The sequence below is a fragment of the Girardinichthys multiradiatus genome, chromosome 4 (assembly GCF_021462225.1).
Source record: "Girardinichthys multiradiatus isolate DD_20200921_A chromosome 4, DD_fGirMul_XY1, whole genome shotgun sequence".
NCBI classification, from domain to species: Eukaryota; Metazoa; Chordata; class Actinopteri; order Cyprinodontiformes; family Goodeidae; genus Girardinichthys; species Girardinichthys multiradiatus.
Genome location: NC_061797.1, coordinates 25,569,873 through 25,591,509, shown reverse-complemented (window position 1 = coordinate 25,591,509; position 21,637 = coordinate 25,569,873). Strand labels below are relative to the sequence as shown.

General features: G+C 38.0%; 1 protein-coding gene across 7 annotated transcripts in view; it reads right to left on the bottom strand.

Annotated features, from left to right (window-relative positions):
• Positions 1–21,637, bottom strand: part of sox6 (SRY-box transcription factor 6) — a 162,150-nt gene that overhangs the window by 43,458 nt on the left and 97,055 nt on the right. For all 7 annotated transcript variants that reach the window (XM_047362727.1, XM_047362724.1, XM_047362723.1 and 4 more), the window contains 3 exons: positions 20,317–20,489; positions 17,876–17,944; positions 622–742 (listed from right to left, as the gene is read on the bottom strand). In XM_047362727.1, coding sequence (XP_047218683.1) covers positions 622–742; positions 17,876–17,944; positions 20,317–20,489 — 363 coding nt within the window. The remainder of the gene's footprint in view (positions 1–621; positions 743–17,875; positions 17,945–20,316; positions 20,490–21,637) is intronic.

The window sequence follows — 21,637 nt, the reverse complement described above, 5'->3', positions numbered from 1 at the left end:
AAACCACAGTAAACAACTGAAAGATACTCCCAAGTTGGTGACATGTTTGCATTCTTTAGCTTCTGTTCCCATATCTATTGTTGTACTATACTACAACACTGCCGTTGTTTTAAGCCACAGATAAAGGAAATGTTGTAATGTGGGTCAAGTCATGTTGTACTGTGCATTGCACAAGTATTAACAAATCACAGACTCTAATGTATAATGTATAATGCCTTGTCAAAATGTGTCCATCCAATCTAACAGAGCTTGAGCTGTTTGGCAAAGAAGAGTAAGCAAAAAGAAATTAGTTTCTAGGGGTGCAAGACTGGTAGAGACATACCCTAAAACACTTGATCCTTGAACTGCACTAAAAGTGGGATCTAAAACAAACTGACTATTATGGATGCCACATTGTTTAGATTTTTCTTTGTAAAATATGATCAAAATCATATATAAATTTTCCATTTCACAATTATGCAATGCTGTTGTTCTATTAGAAAACAAAATCCATTAAAATATGAAGTATGAATGCTTTTGCATTGCAATGTAAATTAGTTATAAAATTTAAGACTAAATGAATATTCTGGTAAAAATGGATAACAGAAAAAGATAAAGGTAAGACTTAATTAGCAAGCATACCTGGCTTATAGGACATTCCTGGGGGGAAGAGAAAGCCTTGCTGAGCAGCAGCTGCTGCTGCTAGAGTGCGCTGGTCGTGTGGAAAGATGGGGATCATGAGCGGAGGCATGTGACCCTGGACCTGCTGAACAGATAGGGAGCAGAGATCAGAGAGGGGCCCAAGCATTGGCATGGCACACAGGAACATGGAGATTACCGAGAGGGAGGCTAGATCATTGCTTTTCCTAACGCGTGCTGACAAGGGGCTCTGTGGCAGTGATGGAGCTCGTGCGCTTGCACAATACCTGGCCAAGCTACGCCTGTTCTTAATCCAGGTCACAATTTCACCTTGGTACATCAAAATACCCAAAAAGTCACATTGTTAGGAGGAAGTGGAATGAAGAATGGAGGGCAAAAAAGTACTGTAGTCTTGTGTGAGCCGTTACAAAACATATCAACAGTTATTAAGAGGATTGTTACACCACTGCAGAGAAAAAACTCTACTGGCTCAAACGCACACTCAATGGAACCTCAAATACTGATATAACACTAAATGATAAATTAATGAGAAGGCAAAGCAATGAGAAAATCCAATAAATTGTGTCAGTGCTCTCAGGAAGTACTATTTACATGGAAAGCTCTTTATGGCCAAAGACCAGGCTACATGTCAGACTCCAATCACAGTTGCGCACCAACAAGAACTTTGGATTAATTTTAGGTCAGCTTACTAAAGATTCCTCATAATATTCATACAGTGGCAATTTTGCATTTGTTAATTAAGCTCCAAAGCTTTAGAGCCTATTAATGTTACAAAAGCCACTACTAAATACTCCTTATATAAAAAGCTTAAAAATATTTTTTTACTCTGGTTTTTAAGTGATATTGATTTTATACAATTATTTTTAAAGTATATTGTGTAATTTCTTGGTATCTTTTGTGATATGGGCATTTTTATTTGTCTTGTTTTTTTCAGTTCCCTGTATTTCGATATTCTCTTTAAAGCATATGTGTTTACCGTAACTTAAACTTTTAATTTGTATGTATGACGCACCTCTTATTCAGTTTTCAGGACTGAAAAGAAACAAAAAACCAAACACCAAATGCTGTCTTTTATTTTATTGTCATTCTCCATCATCCCTTTTGCAAACAAATCAACTAGCAATATAATATGAACACAAACTTTCCTCATTTGTGTGTCAAGGATAGTTGAGTAGCTCATGTTCCCTAAGTGGTGTGTGTGCGGCCAACATGTTGCGAGTCCAATTTTTCTGTCATTTTCAGCTTCCTGGAGCATTGTGACAGGGAGCAGACTGGCTACCCTGGCTTGCGAGGGTTAATCGAGCAGCGAGCCAGATCACCTCAGGGTAACCAGCCTGGGAAATAGGTTAATAAAGGTCATCCCCCAAAATAAACACTTTACAGAATGTTTCCCCAATCATCCCCCTTAAAATCAACTCGCAATAAAACCGGTCTGGGTGCAATTACTGCCGCTGCATTGGGGCATGAAATCAACCTGTCCCACGTTCTGGCTGAAGTGCTCTATGAACTCCACTTTTCAGCCTGTGCCACTTCTCCCCTGTGGACCCTTTCTTGTGGGAGCACTTGCACCCAGTTTATCTCGCAGCTAGCAAGCCAAACCCTCTAAAGACAACTTTATTGATTTGTCCAGAGTTGCAAAGCTAGACTGAAAACTAAATAAACATAACCATTTTATGTCTACCAAGCATTTACAGATGTGCCAGTGCAGAAGTTGCAAGAAAGAAGTTTTAAAAAAAGAGTATGCAATACTTCCCAGAGTAATTCTACAAAATTTGCTGTCGATGAAGAAAAATAAATGGCATATGGAGACAGCGACAAATATCCTACAAACCAAAATCTTCACAGGGATTAGTGCTCCAAGTTTCCAGGATGGATGAATGAAAGATGGAGCTTGGCCTTGCATGCTTGGAACATATGGAAAAACACAATAATTAATGTCACAACATGAGGCAGGGCAGGACAGGAGGGATTCTGGGGGGGAGGGGAGGGGGTTGACACTGGGGAACACAGCTCTGCTCTGTATGTTTGAACAATTAAAACAGAGTAGGCAGCAGTACATACACTAGTAATCGGGCAGAAAAGAGCTCCCTTGTCTCTATCCTTTATATTTTGCTTAAAAAAGTGACATGGCAGTCCATAATTTTTTAGGAATTAGCCAAAATGATTTTACAATAGATTAAGACACTTACTAAGCATGTTTGCATATATTTAATATGACACACATATGCACAAAATCACACAAAACAGCAACAAAGTATCCAATAATTTTAATCATTAAAGATACACTGCCATAATTTCAATTATATGAAAGGTCAAATGTGACCACATAAAGAAATACAACAAATCTGTACAAAAAGTCATACTTCTGTATACTGAAGGATTTCTGCTGAAAGAAAGCATCTGATGCATAGATAGATTTTTCTTCAGCAACACTAAACGATAAACTTTAAGTGATACTATTTCTTCTGGGATATCAGCTTTTATTACTGTTATTATTTTAAAATATGGAGGCAAACGTACAACATTCGTCGAGGCGAAGATAGAGAGGAAATGTGCGCTGAAGGGGAAATAAATGCATTGATTGTAAATGGCTGTGATTTGCAGTAATGAGCTTTGGGCATTAAAGTTTAATTTACAGCCGCTAATGTCAGAAAAAAAAAGCAAATCAGATTTTTGAGGAGCTCCAGGGTGTCAACAAATACTAGAGGTCACTTAAGCAGTCAATTAAGAGCTTTTAGAGAAGATTCAGATTTTTTAATGAGGCAATTTTTTGGGTTATTCTGACTTTAAAAGTAGAAAAAGATGATATTTTAAAACACAGAGGTAGAAGGAAGGAGTGCATAGGTGTGTGGCCTCTACTTCGTCTGGGTTTCTACAACCCCCAACCTCCTTCGCCTTTAAGAGTTACCCTCAAGTTCATCTATGTATGGGCTGAGTGCCCAGGATGTTTCGATTGCCAAGAAGATCTTGAGGAGTCGGAGGATGAAGTGGAGCAGATGTGAAGGGGGGCGGTGGGTGGGCACTTGGGCAGCGTCCTCTCTTCTCCTCATAAAATACAGGAGCATTGTTGTGCTGGCACTGCATTCTCCCTTTGTCTTAGCGCTGCTAAGTACTGGATAATGTCATTTCACACCATCTGCCCCCAGACTTCATTAAAAATACATGAATGGGCTATCTTATGAGGAACAGGTGCTATTGTTTGTCCCTCAAGACCCAGCACTAAGGATCTGACTCGGAATACTTGAAGAGGAGCATCTGTAGTGATCAGTCAGACAGACTTGGCTGAAGCCCCCGTCCTCGCCAGCACGCTCTCCAACAGAGGTTTCCGGGGGAACTCAGCCGCCTTGCTACATGTATCATCAATTCTGATGACCTGATGAAGTCTGTAGCAGGCCAGCATGCAATCTGTTTCCCTCTCGAGGAGATGCTGCTTTTTGATAAATAGAGTCAGCTTAGCCGTCTAGTTTAAGTAAGGATACTATGCAGAAACCAAATAGAGGTGTTTTTTATAAGATGAAAAAAATGCACAAATTGTTCTTTGTTTCTGATTTGTGTATAGTTCAATATCTTTTAGCTTCATTTTTAATATTTGTACAAAAACAGATTGCCATTGCAACTAATGACACAACATGAATTGCATTAGGTAAAACAAGAAAAAAATCTATTTTCTTCTCCCTTTCATTTTTTATTTTTATATCAACAATTTACAAAAATATTATATTATGTATTATATTATGTAAAATTTTACAAATAAGTCCAATCCATATCGAATTATTGTACATACAGTTTAATTGAAGACGAATCCCTTCTATTCAATACAACAAGTCCAGACCAGTTCTCTATACAGCGGGACTTAAGAAATATAGCTTAACTTAGTAAATATCTTATAATTTATACAAGAACTAAATTTATGCACTTTTCAAAATACTGATTTATGATTTTTTAAATTTTTATTTTATTTTGTGAAATGACAAAGAGGTTCAGGTTAGAGGGGAGCTGCTGCCTGAAGTGGAGGAGTTCAGGTATCTCAGGGTCTTGTTCATAAGTGAAGGGAGTATGGAGCAGGAGAACATCAGATGGATCGTGCGGCCACCGCAATAATGAGGACGCTGTGCCGGTTTGCTGTGGTGAAGAGAGACCTGAGCCGAAATGCCAAGCTCGCGATTTACCGGTCGGTCTACGTTCCTATCCTCACGTATGGCCATGAACTTTGGATCATGATGGAAAGAACGAGATCCCGGATACAAGCAGGTGAAATGAGGTTCCTCCGCAGTGCAGCTAGGGAAGACATATTGAATACAGAAAGGAGGCCCAGGGGACGGCCCAGGACACGCTGAAGGGACTATGTCTCTCGGTTGGCCTAGTTGTTGCCCCAGCGACCCGATCCTGAATAAAGCGGAAGACGACGACTACAAGTATGAGTGTTTTGCTTTTGTTGGTGATAACAAGCTCAAGACCTCTGCTGCACGGGGAAATAAGCTGATTGCATTGCTCAGGTTGGATTTTGACCCATTCTTCTACACAGTGTGCTTAAACCTTGAAGGATCTTACAGTCCCTTCAATGAACTCTGACCTTTAGTTCTTTCCTTCCATTTTCTATTGACTTCAGTTAAAGACTGGTGACAGACTGGGCAATTCTAGCAGCTGTATTTTCTTTCACTACAATCAACTGATAGTCTGTGTGTTTAGGAGTATTGTCTTGCTGAAAAATTCACACTCATTTCATCTTCAGATTCTTATCAAGTCCCACCAGACTACATTCCTTCATATTGGCTTGTCAAAATGTTATGCAGCTATCTTCTAACAGGTTTTCACATTCTTTCTCTTCAGCATTGAAATCTATTGTAGTTCACTTGAGGCCTTTACAGTTCGGTGCATTATTTATTGTTTTCATAGAAAAACTGTATCTTCTTATTCCAGATCTTTCTGAAGCCATCTACAAGTGGTTCTTGAACAGCTTTTGTGATTATTTTTATGTATCCTTGGTCACAGATATAGTGTGGAGCACCTGGTCATGGCCAGTTTATGGTGAAATTAAGTTCCTTCCACTTCTGGATTGGTCCCAACAATGCTCAAGGGAACATTCAGACATTTAGAAATAAATCTGCATTCAATGCCATCAGAACGTTTTGCAACAATAAGGTTGGGAAGGTCATGCCTCTTGTGCAATACCTTTGTAAAGGCAAACTTTTTATAGGCCATCAATAAGGTCTATAACAGCTGATAATTTTTGCACTAATAATAAACGCTTTCAAAATACTGAGAGAACTCAGCTGGCGAACCTCCTATTTTTCATGTGTTTCATACTTGTTCCCTGTGGTTTTTCACTTTATTACACATAATTCCATTTATGGACTAATATGTGTAGATTTCTAACTATGTTGATAACTTAGATTGTTACCAACATCTGGTGTGTATTTCATGTTGGTTGATTGTTTATTACTTTGTAGCACGTTGAGCTGTAAATGTAAAGTATATTGAAAATTAAATTCATTATTATTATTATTATATCAATAGTGCCATGAGAAAAATATTTTCTGATGAAAGCATTGACATGTTTAATACTTTTTTCCCGGCGGCTTTACAAATAAAACATTTAGTCATATTACTAATAGGTTATTTGAAAAGAAAATGTTTCAGGGCATGGTGAACTGTGTATAGCTAGAACGTGCATGCCATATACAGAGGCTATTAGTCCTCCATGCAACAATCAGGGGTTCGATTCCCGACCCTGGGACCTGAACTGCATGTCTTACCCCCCTTTCTCTCTGCCCATTTCTTTTGTATGTACTGTAAAATAAGGGCCAGTAGTGCCACAAAATATTATGTATTCATTGAATGTTCATAAAACATATGAAGTTATGTATATATATATATATATATATATATATATATATATATATATATATATATATATATATATATATATATATATATATATATTTGTTTAAGACCCACCTACATCATGAATCCCGGCAGCTACCTAATGCTCAGTGCAAATCGAGATGTACAGCGTACAGCACTCGCTTGGAACTCTGTCAACACCCATGCTCCTCACTGTCTATAACAGCCTCTACAAAGAACACAGGAGCCCTTGCCATCTAAACCATTTTGTACTTACATGTACTGATCAGCTCTCAAGTTGTCTACCCACTGTAGGATACTAAGATCAATCTAAAAGCAGCTGTGGAGAGTTTTGTTCTTACCATCAACACTTCTTAGTATCAACAAACCTGTAATTTCCCTTGTTATCAAGATGGTTGTTAGCTTTAAAGTAGCAGTGAGAGATCCTTCTAATACTGGTCATGTACTACTTGACACCTTTTAACACACCCCTTACACAGATCTATATGATTTGCATCCATTTGGCTTGATAAGACTTGTAAAAAGTAAAGTCTCTTAAAGAATTTAAAAAATATATATATATTAACGATATGTCTGAAAATATGTCCTAATTCTTTTTTAAGATTTAGATAATGACAGATTTCCTTTATATTTAGCAGTATTGGAATTTCACTTAGATCTAATTTGAATTAAAAAAAATTGTCTTTAGAAACTGTTAGATCACTTGTTACTTTTGTTTATCTTCAGGAGTTAAGGGATTTCACCTAGGGAGGGCAGACTCCAGCTGTTGGTGTAAGAGCTGATGGTTCACAACTTTGCCCCTCCCCCACCATTTCCCCTTTCCTACCCTGCGCCCCCACAGAGCTGTACACCAACTGGAGGTGAGGAGAAATCACCTTTTGTGATCAATTTGAAACAAAAATGATCTTGAGCTCCATGGCAAGTCTGGATGCACCCCATCACCATCTCACACACCAAAACTGACACTAAGCAGCAGGATATGTTTAACATTTTCCACTGTGTAGATAGCCCGCTGAGCATACACTGTACAGAAGCTTTAATAGGAAAAAAAATCCACAGTGGAAGCATTTCTGCTAAATACTTCGCCTAAAGATTTTTCTTCCATCCAATAAAATAATCAGCAATTTTTTCAGCATGCATTGCTGCTTTGCTATTGCTCGCTCATTGCAGAACACTTGGATCGCAGACACATACATTGATCACATATGCGATGGTGTTTGGGTTTGTCTGTAACTAATGGTAATCAGAGAAATAAATCAATAGATCTGAAGCAGACTTTGATGCTCCAGACTCCTGCTTCTGAATGAAGGTCTTCATATTACCACCCACTCAACTGAAGCACATTATTCCTGCTTGTCTACTCTGGAAATTAGAACAGGGAAGGCAAAGGCACTGAAGAGCCTCAGGTCACCAACAAAGGGCCCTTGTCTTGATGAAGTCTCTAACCTTTCATCATCAAGAAAAAACAAGATACAAGAAAATCATATGTGGCAGCATTTTGTTCAAAAGCCAACGATTACCTACCACTAAGAACAATTTATATTTAAGGACATAAAGATATATGCAGAATAGATCTTTTAATGCAAAAAACAAAAAAAAACAGAAAAAGAAACCCAGAGAGCAAAGTGTACTGGAGTCAAATTCCTTGTTTGTTGTATGTACGAACTTGGCAATAAAGCTGATTTTGATTCTGAATTTATATTTTTTTTCCTGCAAATTGTTGGTGTTGAGCACAGACACCGATAAAGTAGGCACAGTTTGCTTTGACTAGAGTCTAACTACACATTAACTCTTAACTCTAGTGCTAAGTGCTGTTTGGGATGAAATTGAACAAATTGAAATGCTCAAGGGAAGTTAGGCTATCCAGAGGGAAACACCACTGGTCACTAATTCCTTCTACAGTACAACAACCCATTTTGGACAACTGCCAGTCCAATATGTCTACATTATGTAGACAGAGGCCTGAAGATAGGCTTTGCAACCCTTTGACACAACCAACCCACCCCGCCCCAAAATCCCTCAACTCCATCTGATGCCTCCCGAGTCTTTTGAAATCCTGCATAAAACTAGTCTAATGTGTGCCTAAATATTTATATTTAAAGGATGAATTAAAGACATCTGACATAGAGCAGGACATAAAAATAAAAATTTGGTAAAAAGATGGTTATTATACCTAATTATTTTCATGTACTTTGTGTGTGTTCGTGTCTTGTATGTAGGTCTAGGCAGGAAGTATCCTGGGTCTGGTTGCCTTGTAGTGTTAGTAGGAACTTGCTCTACAAGAGGTGGAAAATGAAATAAAAAGTCATATTCAGTCAATTAGAATATGTGTATGAGGCTAGTTTGTCAGATTAAAAGTACCTTTTGAAAATAGCATTTAAGCAGGTATTAAACACATTTTTTCATTGAGCCCACATCTTTGCATAAAAATGTATTTTATTTATTTGTCTAATGTAATATAATCTTAAATGCTGTGCTTTCATCAGCTGTAAGAGAAAAATCATCATAATTAGCAGAAATAAAGGCCTGAAAACATCAGTCTGTGTGTTATTAATTTATATTAAATTTAGTTTAAATTTATTTAAATTCCCCCAGAGCCATTTTGCAGTGGCTTCAGTCAGTTTGTAAAGAACATGGGAGAGTCAGATAAGCAGGTATTTTAGTATGATTTAAACAAGGTTTGGGAAGAGGGAAAGAAAGGGATTTAAATGTATAAAGTTTTTAAAATACAGTCAGCTTTAGGTTTGGAATAACGTTTCAGTCTAGATTTTTTTCGTTTTACAAAATAATTGCAACATAATCTGCTCTCTGCAGGCTTGGCATTGCACATGTAATATATTATCAGTATGTTTGCAAAAAATATTTCTTGAAAGTATTTCATAATTGGAGGGAAAATTATTTGGAGGGAAAATATTTAGTTAACAAGACCAAAATATGAAACCAACCCAAATTTACATGATTTGATTGTCCACATGATGGCTGGGTTTCCCCCTTTGTCAGTTCTCTTTTAACAAACTCAGGCTCTGTCTCGATTATTGGCTCCCAGCTGCTTGGGCTGTATAATATAACAGAGCTCCTTCTGTTGTTCAGCAGAAAAACGCCTGTCAGGAGGGGCGACTTTATTAGACACAAGTTTGCTCAGACTTTCAAACACGCTCAGATATCACCATAACGTCGGCTCAGAGAAACTACTGAATTTGTGCAAGATCAAACAACACAAGCAAGACCACTTTATATTTTCCAATGGAATTCAAGGGAACGTTAAAAAAGATCATATTTGCAGAACTGAGTCAAATAAAACAAACAAAAATATTTTTCTGCTACATACTGAGCAGGACAAAATAACTCATTATGTTCTGCTGGGGAATGCTTGGACTCTCCTCTTCCCCCAAAAACAAAAAGCTCTTTTTTTTGCATTAGTCATAGGCTAAATACTTTCCTTTGCCACCCCTGCCCTAAGAAAACACTCGCCTGTTTCTCGTTGCCTGTACACAGTCGAGCCTATTAATGCAGCTCCTTCACTCCCTGTGAGTGTGCCCACTGCTGAGGATGACGACCCAATGCAAAGACAAAACAGTTTGCACAACGTTAGCTGAGAAAACACAGTTAATGCAGTGGGGGAGAGGAAACTAAATCAACAACACAGTGGAGGATGTGTTCTCCCTCTCCTGATATTTTTCCCTGCTAGCGTTGCAGTATAATGGGCGCTAAGTGTAACAGCTTTTCCTCTTGCCAGTGTAGGCTTGAGAAGCTCTAAACAGGTGCAGCATTGTAAAATTTAAGGTATTTGTTCAGTTATCTGGATTAATTAGCAATGTGTAGCTTTGGCAGACAATCTACTGTCTTGTGTTTTCACTTGTGAGAGCTGACAGAGAGCTGGAAATTTGAGAGATAAATTAACTTATCCCAAAGCTGCTCTAGAAATCCTTCAGGTGACAAATTTTAAATAGACCCTCAAGTGTGATTTTGCATATTACAGCCATTTATTTGGCAGCTCTCATGTGGAGCTTTTTAATTATCGCTGCTTAAACTGTTGAGGTGTCTGCATACAGCACCATATTATACAAATACATGGCTTTATTATGTGATTTACTGCAACAAGTAATCTGTGTTTGTCTACATTTTTGCTTCACTCGCAAAGAACATAAGACCAAGTATATCCTTAAGCCTTGCCTTGAACTGAGGCTTTGTTTTCTTTTACAGACAAATGGTACACGGCCCACTGAAACATGACTGTGAGTAAATCTGTCATATACAGTAATATTGGATACATTAGAACATGCGTTCCAAAGAGTTACTTTCAAACGTATCTTTTGAAAGTATCAACCTTTAAGCAGGTATTAAACATACTTTTTATTAACCCCACATTTCTGAAATACATTTTTTTGTACTAATCTGACGTAGAATTCTAATCTCAAATGCCGTTTTTTTTCATTAGCTGTAAGCGGAAAATTATCATAATTAACAGAAATAAAGACATAAAAACATCAGTTTGTGTGTATTTAATCCATATAATGTATTTCACTTAGTGAATTGAGTTAATGAAATAAATTCATTTTTAATATCATAATATTATCTCATTTATTGAGCAATGAAGAAACCCAAATCGTCCTGGCCCAAAGCGAAAAATCAAATAACTGGCCGTGCCACTCCTGTAGACAACTGCCATCAAGCATTGGTGATGAGCATTTTTTAAATTACTTACTAAATTAATTACTAAAATTTACGGAATATCCAATGTGCACTTATACACTAGATAGAGCATTTTATTTATTTTATTTGTTAGGATTTTGTTTTTTGGTTCTGTGATGCAAATGAAATGTTGGAAGGAGCTGGGGAGGGATAATGCACCATACATTTCCCCATTTTCCAACATAATCATGATCTCGCTGAATAACCCCGATCAAGCTAAGCTTAAGATGACGAAGATATATCATCCTTTAAGATTTTCTAGAAGGGAGCAGAATTCAGTTTCTTTAATTATGACAAGTCATCCAGGTTCTGAAGAAGCAAAGCAGCCCAAGACCATCACACTTCCTCCACCATTTTTGACAGTAGGCACAATGTTTATTTTCTGATATGATTTCCTTATTCCTTAGGTCAGGCATAAATTGGGCCTGAGTGTGGCTAGTGAAATTAAACCAGAAAAAGTGATTTGTTAAAGTAAATTCATGGTTTAACAATGGAGGCACCCTATGGCATTTTACTTGGGGAACTTTGTAGTGGCATTTAGTCCCCAATTATAACTCAAAATCAACAACCAAATACATTATTGTGATAAAAGGTTTCTCAATGTAAAAGTAAATGAACAGATCAGAAACAATTATGGGATTATCAAAAAATAAAATGTTTTATCTTTTCTAATTTCCAGTACTGACTGGCTGTGCTGCACTGCTAATGTTGAAGCTTGAACATGAACATAAACAGCAACAGGACATTTTTCTTTAACTGAGTGATCTTTGTCCTCATTAATTAACGCGTACCAGCTTTTGTTTAAAAAAAAAAAGATATTGTGAATTCGCTTTTTCTTTTAACCACCAAATGGTAGGTTGTTTTTGGGGGCAGGTGCTCCAGCAGAAAGCAAATTCTGTGCAATTAAATGAATTATCTTTAACAACATTTTAACTACTTTGTAACTACTTTGTTTGCAAACCATCATTAACATTGCTTACATTTTAACTCTTATCCCTTTTTGTTCATTACTGAATTTCAACAGAGCTGTGATGGCTTTATTCATGTGGACATGACTTTTTTAACATCAGCATTTATTTTACTTCCTGACAAGGAGTCACGAATCATAACTAATTAAATTGGTCCTTCCCGCCCCACAAACGGAGTCCCTTAAATGGAGTTATTTGTTGCCAAGTTTCAATATATCAAACAACAGAGACTAATGAGTCAGGCCACTACTTTCTTTATCTTCAGTCTAGCTTGTGCACATCTTCATCAGCTAACAGTCTTCTTAAATGGAGGATGAACATGCTGGACTGAGTCTCACTGGGAGAGAGCCAAGTCTGTCTTACGAGGCTGTTAATGCCTTAACATAATCGTACTAGGAGGCTAACACGGCGCTCATCAGCAAACATAAGAGTAGGAACTGGAAGAACAGACTTCAGTGCCTGTGTGCACAACAGCACACAGTTTCCCACTTTCAATGAACACATTATCATTTCCCTGCTCTATTCTCTTATTATCATGCTATTATTAACAGTTGCAGTCTGGCTGCGCTAATTGAGGGACTTATGCATTCTCTTTAATAATGTCCTTTTTGGAGTTTTTTCCCCCTTTGTCGGTACATTATTAGGAGCCTCACACAGAGAACGTCATTTTTGCTCGGGAGACAACAAAAGCATCTGATGATACACAAATTAGTGCTGTAATGTCTTTATATTATTACCAAACAGATCCATGTTTATTTAAACTCATTTGGTTGATGTAAAATAGTTACTACAATGGTTCAGATTAGGAGTTTTTTTTTTTTTTTGCTTAAATAAATTGTGACTAAACAGGATTAGAAAATGAAATAACTGGATAACTGTTTATAAGTGAAAATTATCTTTTATGAGGACTATAAAAAGTTTTTTTTCAAAGCTTTGTATCAAAAGGCCATTATTAAATGGTCAGTCTAATGATGTGGCATTTCTGTTCAGGTTAAACAGCTCATTAAATAGGCCGAAATGCTCGAAGTGGAAAACAGCCTGATTATGACCCTTCATTTGTTTTATGGTTTGGGATGCGGCAAGACCATGACTTAGAACTGTAAAATGCTGTCACAAGTAAAGCCAAAGTGGCAATTGGATTTTACTAAATATTTTAGCAACTACTTGATTGAAAAATTTTGTCTGTATCTTGAAACACAGCTGTCTTCCCATATCTGCAGAAAATATAAAATTTTAAAAACCTACGTACGTTTACCAGAAAAAAAACGTACGTTTACCAGAATAATGAAAATGTTACCATGACATTAAAAGACTGTAATCTATTCTTAAAATACTTGTTAATTTTAAGTCATTAGGACTTGTATTCCCTAATTAAATGAAAGCAGTCACTTCTTTTGGTAAAACCTAATATAAAAGTCATTGTTGCATTAATCATGATGGGAGAAAAAAATATTGTTTAAATGATAACTTTAAAGGCCACCAAGACATAAGTTAGATTTTCTCTCATTGTGAAGTATTTAGTTGCCCTGGTGTTATAAATGTAAATGTTACTCATAACGAAATATTTAAAATAAATGGCAACATAAATGCTCAGTCCTAACTGCATTAAAACAAAGGCCATACGAAATAAGACCAGAAAAACCATTTACCTGGATCTGTGTGTTACGTAAACATATGAAAGTGTCTGAGGTCCCTTTAAATTTCTAAAAGCGCTTGAAAACATGCAGTAGCAAAGAAGTAATTAGCCGCATTATAATGTGTAAATGTGTAAAAATTAGGCTTAATAATGAACTGCACATCAACTGAGGAAAAGTTCAGCTCATGTAAACCCTAATTGGACAAAATCTGGTGTGTGGGTCTAAACACGAGGCTAAAAAAGGAGATTTTGTGAAATATTTATTTCTCTCATGTTGTTGAAGCACGTGTGCTGCTTTTGTATAGTCCTGTTCAGAATAATGCCTGTGTATCAGGATCAAGGGTGTAGAGCATCTTTTCACTGTGGCATTGTGTCTTCCTACGTCACTGAAAACGAAGGACAGAAAATCATAGAGGTATAACATTTAGGCTCTATAGCTTCAATCTGAGTTACGTAAATAATATACAGAAATGTGTTGTTAAATGTTAAACTTCATTCCTGGTTTTATTTCTGTTGTGTTGTGCTTACTTCTCAAGTTCTAACTGGAGAATAGTATACATTTTATAATTTGTTGGAGAATGTTAGTGTACTTAATTTTTCTCTTTCAAAGCTTGAAACCTTTAGCCCCCCACTCTCTCTCTACACCATTAAAGACATGTGAAAAGCTTCTGAGACTTTGAAGTGTGCTGCAGACAACAATAAAGTGGCCTTTTCTCTTTTAATCTCATGTTTCCCTTTATAAACTGGGAAGATAGACACACGCTGCGTTTATGTATCCTTTTGGAAACAAGGTTAAAGGTAGGATGTACAGGCACAGATAATGTGTGTGAACATGCAGTGGGGTTAGAGTTACAAGGCCAGACCATGAGTAGGAAGAGAACAAGGGGTCAAAGGGAAATAAACAGAACCAGACCCAACACATTATCGTGAAAGGTTTTGAAAATAAGCACAACCTTATTGACAATGGTTTCCTTGGAAATTCTTGTCTCTCAGATCTTGTATCCAGCTGTCTTCTCAGAGTTGGCACATAAATGCCACAGTTAATTGCAAGTAACAATGTCATGATATTGTGTTTCTTTCAGTGTGTTTAATGATGTTTCACATTTAAATTAAACGTTCTGGATTAAAAGTGCCCCTCTGTTTCATCTGGGGAGCACTGCTTTCTCCTGTCTGTTTATGAAGATAAAGTTCACCCTGACCTTTCTGCCTGTATTTATCCTCTTGATGTGTGTGTCAGTGTGCATGTGCCATTGCTGGGTACAGCACATAATCACCTCTCTGGATGTATATGCCTATCTGCATGCCTCTGCACTACAGTGCAAAAGTTGTGTGTCAGCATACTTGATAAATACCCAATCTAGGGTTGTTTTCACATAGTCTGGCATTTATTAGTTTGTGTATTTAATAAAATTAGAAAAACATGTCTCACTTCCTAAATAAAACTGAGATGAAACAAATTAGGAAATATAAATTTGAATGTGTGTACTTCACCTCACAATCCCTACACAGCAGCAAAAAAAGATAAGTAACTGTGTGGACAAACTAGTTATCTATTAATATATTTGTTAAGTTGTGCCTTATAAAGTCCTGAATGGTGTTTCAAATTTCCAACTAAAGCAGTTGATCTAATCCTAGGATTGAATTAGTGTCGAGATTATTTCAACGATGAGGGCTAAAGGGAAAAAAAAACGGACCTGACAAGGAAACACACAAAGCCATGAGCTTTAATTTTTGATAAGCCCCTAACACTTCAATCTGCTATCTTAAAACAAGTGACATTGTAATCCTATGGGACAAAGACTAAGTCTCTCCCCTTCTCTTTTAGGCATGATGAGAAAGGATAAAAAGATGGCTATTCAATAAGGAAACTTAATTGAATTCCATGCTGGCTTGCTCCAAAGTGGACCCAGACTAAACCTCTACACTTCTGAGAGATTCGGTCTTCATGCTATAAAGTCTTGGAAAGCACACATATAGTGCCAACAACAGCCTCCAGTTTGCAATCTCCATGGACCTAAGCAAGACGTTCTCCCTTGGCTTCCTCCCTGAGGCTAAACAGAAGGACTTTGATAGCAGTGCGGTCACCAATGAAGTTTATCTTCTCAATGCTACAAGCAGAGTAACCGAATCCCTTAATACTGCAAATCACTGTGCAGACTAGAAGCTTGTATAGAGACCTAATTAACCAAAGCTGTAATATATTAAAATAACTGAGGCACTTTTGGAGAGGCAGCATTAATGGAAACAGAAACACAGAAAATACTCTACAAAGATAAGCCTTGACTCTCTTCTCTACTCGCCTTGATGCTCAATCACAACTGCAGATAACTGGAGAAGATGGGTTAGGAAGAAAGCATATGTTCTGGTTTAAATAACTTGTTGTTGGATAAACAATGGTGCACATGGTGAAACTTGGGTGGTATGTACCCAGTACAGTCTGGGGCGAGGAAGCCGGTGGATAGTTCAGAAGATGGTCTGAGCATGGGATTCTCTTATTAATCTTGGATAAGTGTCTGTGTGTGTGTGCATGTGTGTTTGTGTGTGGCCGGGGGGAGGGGGGGGGGGGGGTCTGTGTTTTTTATCCTGTAAGATCTGAGGCACATTTTGTCAGGGGAAAAGCTGGATAACTGGGCTTTGCAAAGAAGGACTTTGCTTATATCTCTGTTCAAGTGTTTGAAATGGATATTCAGAAGAGCATTCCCATACATTCTTAAACCTCCAAGCTCTTTCAAAATTATGCATCAAGTGGAATTTTCAGGTGTTATTTCTCTGTAATTTTGTGATAATATCAAGAGGCTCTAAAAGTGAGATTTTTCTTAAAGCAGCGCCCTCATGCTCAATGATAATTAGCAAAGGGTCCTCAATGATATGAGTAGGTCTAGCCCCTGGTGGATATGACACTTAATTTTAGAATTTCAGAGTGTCCCCCCCCTCCCAATGTCATGCTCTTCGGTAGTTTTTAGTGGAAATTATTGTTGAAACGTCTTTCCAAAAGTCTGTCGACTATTAAAGTAAAAGGTTGAGGTTGTTGGAAACTCCAAGATTTCACAATGTACAATGCCTCTCTTCAAAAAGGCATTTTACTGTCCAGACTGTTTTGCAGCAGTGTAATGCTTCTATAAAGAACCTGTTGAGCAAAATGCAATGTGAAGAAAATCTTTCAAAAATGTTCAAATGAAACTTTGACATTGAGCTTGTATGAGGAATTTGCCTCCAAGTTATTTTTAATGAACGGAGAGAATAAGGAGAGTTGACTCTTCAACAGACAAGCACGGGAGGAAGTGAATGGAGAAGGATGTGCCAGACACCAAACAAACCCAGCAGGATAACATTAGCTCCAGAAAGGTAGCCAAGTTCACAGCCTTGACCAGTGTGAGTGACCAACCACAGATTTTCCTGTGCAGTTTGAACAGATCAAGCTACAAGCTGACTGGGTGGTCTTTCACTGCAACTCTGTGGTAAAGAGTGCACACAAACAAACACGGGTAGTATGGTAGCTTCAGAAGAGCATGAAATGAGTAATTTTAAAATGCCTGCATCAGGTTAGGTAAACCATGAGGACATACACACATCATAAAGACAATGTAAGTTTCCACAGTCCTTGTGCTGTGTGAAAGCATGTACCATTGCCCTTCTGGGGCTTGCTAATTTCAGAGGCATTTACCAGCCTCTTTCATGTCCCCCACCTCCAGGCTCTCTTCTATCAGCAGCATTCATTAGCTGTTGTTACTTTTCCCCCCTCTTTTTTGTTCAGTAAGATGTGCTAATTATTCACCTCCATTTTTAAAAAACCCTCCTGATTACCAACAGGCAATTAACATTTGATGAGAATGATGACTGTTAGTGTGACACAAATATTAAAGATAAAAGCGAAAGAAATACAAAAACAGGAAAAAAAATAGGCATATAAGGTAACTTTAATGACTGATTTTACTCATGTGTGCTACTAGTCTTTTGAGTCACCAGGGCAGCATTGGTGGGTTAATTGCCCTGAAGAGACAGAAATGTTGAAGTCAGAAAGTAGGAGGTGTTAGCTGCTGCATGTTAAAGGACCAACAGAAATGCATGGACTGACCTGGACCTGCTGCTGAAGGAGGTTGATTTTGTGCTGCTGCTGCAGAAGCTGCTGTTGTTGTCTTGCAATCTGGTTAAAAACAGAAGCACAGGAGAAAATTAAATAATCTCTCAAACTGAGATAAATGGTAAATGGACTGAACTTATATAGCGCCTTTCCAGTTATACTATACACTCAGATTTGCCTAAACTGGCAAGTGTCTGGACAGGAAGAGCACACAAATCAGCAGCCAAAGGTCCCAGTGTGAATATTTACAGCCCAATTGGAGGAATCTGTTGACATAACGGCTATTATTTCTGCACTATACTAACTGGCCTGTATGGAAGACTGGCAGATGGAAGGATCTGAATTTTCATTTCTTGGAATTTTATCTTTGAAAGAAACCCACAAAACGTCCCATTTTATGCTGCATAGGGGACAAACCAAACACATAGTAGAACAAGGTGCTCTGGTCAGATGAGACCAAAATTGAACTTTTTAGCCTGCATGCAAAGTGCTATGTGTGCAGTAAACCAACCCTGCAAATCCTCCTGAACACACACAATCCTCAAGGAGAAACATGGTGGTGGCTGTATCATACTATGGGGAAACATTTCTTTGGCAGGGACAAGAGAGTTGATGGTAAAAAAGAAGGAGCTAATATAGGGCAGTTTTAAAATAAAACTTGCTAGGAGCTGGATAAGACTTAAGACTGGGTCAAACAACCCTAAACATACTACATAATATTCATTTTAGGCGGCCCAGACATGAATCCAATTAGGAATCTGTGGCAAAATTTGAAAGTTGCTGTTTACATATCCTCTCCATGCAGTCTGACTGATCTTAATTTGTTTTACAAAGAAGAATGGGCATAAATTTCAGCCTGTAGGTAATGGTTTTAGCTTTAACCTCCTTTCACTTTATCGCAAAACTTTGTGTTGGTCTCTCTTGTAAAACTATGATAAAATGCATTGAAGTTTAAGGTTGAAATTTGACTAAATGAAAAAAGTTAAGTTAAAATACACTGTATGTGCTGAAAAACCAGAAGGATGATGGACACCAAAACAGGCATGCTATTGGGAAGAAAGAAGCACATTAGTATTGGAAGACTACGCTATTTGATTTCCTTCTGAATGAATATAAAATGGCCTGCGCAGAAAAGCAGAGTCTGCATTTGTGTATGAGTGTTATGAATGATTTAGAGGATTGACAACCATGGTTATGATGGAGATCCCCGGTGCAGGTGGAGTGTGACTGACGGAGGTCCCTGCTGCCCCTGTGTGAAGCGAGGCCTCGCCGCAATCTTTCTCATCTGAGCGCCCACCTCCATCTACACGCTCACTTCAGTGAGCATGACAACTGGGTTTTAAGTGTCATTTAATTTTCAATTTTATATATAATTACAAAGTGTTCCCTGTAAGATATTTGCCGTCTGCAAATGTGTCAAGATTAATTTGTGCTGGCTTCCTCAACAGTGTCAACAGTTAATTACTGTGTTGTATCTTGATGGCTCGATGACATTCTAGTTCTCAGCGGGCTCTCCCTGTCTACTCCCTCACGTCCCAAATTTATTAATTTTCCTCCATTTTGAAATAAAATCAAATGTCTCATAGTACGGCTTAGTCATGCTGCTGTGTCTACAAAGCTTTGGATCTTGTAGAGTTTGCAGATGAACATCATTGATTAAAAAAGAAAATCAATACTGTTAATGTATTATTAGTGTACTATGACCAAATGCATCACTCCATGGTATATGGTAAATCTCTTCATTTACCATAGGACCGTTTGAAAGTGTGCTAAGGAAACTCTGAGTGAACTCCTTGCTGATAATTGACTCACAGCCATTAGAGTGGCTGGTGATAATAAAAGTGTCGCCCGTGTGGATAGTTAGTGTCCTTATTTCTTCCCAGACATTAACACACTTCATGGCCTGTGCTAATTTGCTGATTTGTACAATATGGCTCATTGGCCAGATTTGTACTGCAAATCTAATGCCCGGCTTGTTATAATAGGAGACAATTTATAAGATATGGAGGATTTCCATGTTTAATATAATGTTTAATTCACACATTGCCACGCATTTGTTGGCACAAGTCAATAACGTTTTTTTCCTGTCACAGCACAAACGTGGGTGAGAGAGCATGACTGAAATATCTGAGGAAGTATTGAGTGTAGCATCTCTTAAACGTCTTATCATTCGGCATTCTGAGATTTTATTGGCACACCTCAGGCATGAAAAACAAGATCTAAGTGACAATTGGTTACAAATGGATTTAATGAGGTTTATTACAAAAGCACGGAGGGTAATAGAATAAACAATATTGGAGGAGGAATGACAGTGTATGTTGTAAATAACAAGGATAAAATGTTGACAGTAAACAAGCTGTTAACTGAGATGCAGACGAGAGGAGAGAGTGATTACATCCCCAAATGTGCTAAAAAGGAAGACAGGACGCATTTACCTGCTCCTGCTGATGTCGAGCCAACTCCATTTGCTGCCTCTGTTTCTCCATCTGTGAAGCAGCGAGCTTCTTCTGCTCATCGTGGGCAGCCAGGAGCTGCTCTCGCAGGCTGATCAGCTGGGTGATCATTGTGGAGAGCTGGTGTTCCTTTTCTGCCAGACCCTCTGGGGTACCTGTGAAAAGCAGGAGAGGGCAAGGTCAGATGGGCAATGAATAAATGCAAGACATTTGTGAGGCATCTCTGCAAAACAATTTAAGAACCTGAAAGGGGGAGATTTTAACCAGAGGTGGCCAAAACCATAAACAAACTAAGAAGCTGCTTAAGGCCTTTACACCAGTAAGAGCCCCCCAACAGCACCAAAACTATCAGAGAAGTCAGGTTTACAAATGTGACTGTAACACTTAAGTGTTACTTCTACAAAAGGAGCATTCTGCCAAAGGACTTTCATTCTTGGCTTAGCCGACCTGTGAGCAACAGACTCTTAATCAAAAGTTAAAAAACATGTTATTCCAAATGCCACCAGTACATACCAGGGACATAATTACCCAAATTATACGAATTCATGGACAAACACATAAGTAGAGCAGGTGTGATGAGTTGCACTTTTTTTATTACGTCTAGATGCATCAGTTCATAAATGTTTGCATCATGAAAATTACAGCTAATCTGCAGAGAGAGGAGAGTGATGTTGTGGTTAGCTGTGTCCAAATTCAAGGGCTGAATCCTTCAAAAGCCACATTTGTAGGCCAATTACATCACAGCGAGGCAAGGAAGGCTGTCCTGATTCCAAGGATCCTCCATATGCGGCAGACAAATGTGCCCTTCTCTTCCCCAGACTTAAAGGATGGCTCTGGTGCATCCTTTGTGACTCACCCTATCCCATGTTTCACTGCGGGTTGAAGCGAATGGCTAAAATAGAAGCAGCATTTGTGGAGAAGAGTGGCAAAAACGTCAATATATTACGCTTTCTTTGACACAAAATAAACTTTTAAGATGTGTTTAGGCAAGAATGCAGCTGTGTAAACCTGAAATATCTACTCGGTTTGTCAAGATATAACTTAATGGCAGAAGTGCCCCGACGTATTTAGAGATGTCTGTTCCCACTACGTTAACAGCCTACTTGCCTCGCCAGCTATCAGCTGACTGGGAGATCAAGGCTCACTATACCCAGAGAGAACGCCTGACTCCCAGCGCATTGTTTTCAAACACCTGCTTGCTTTCACCACTGATCAGAAGTTAAATACAGATATAACTCATTTATATATCTAACTGTTAATGTTTGCTTTATTTTATTGTTTCGTTTGTTACTGAGGAAAATAC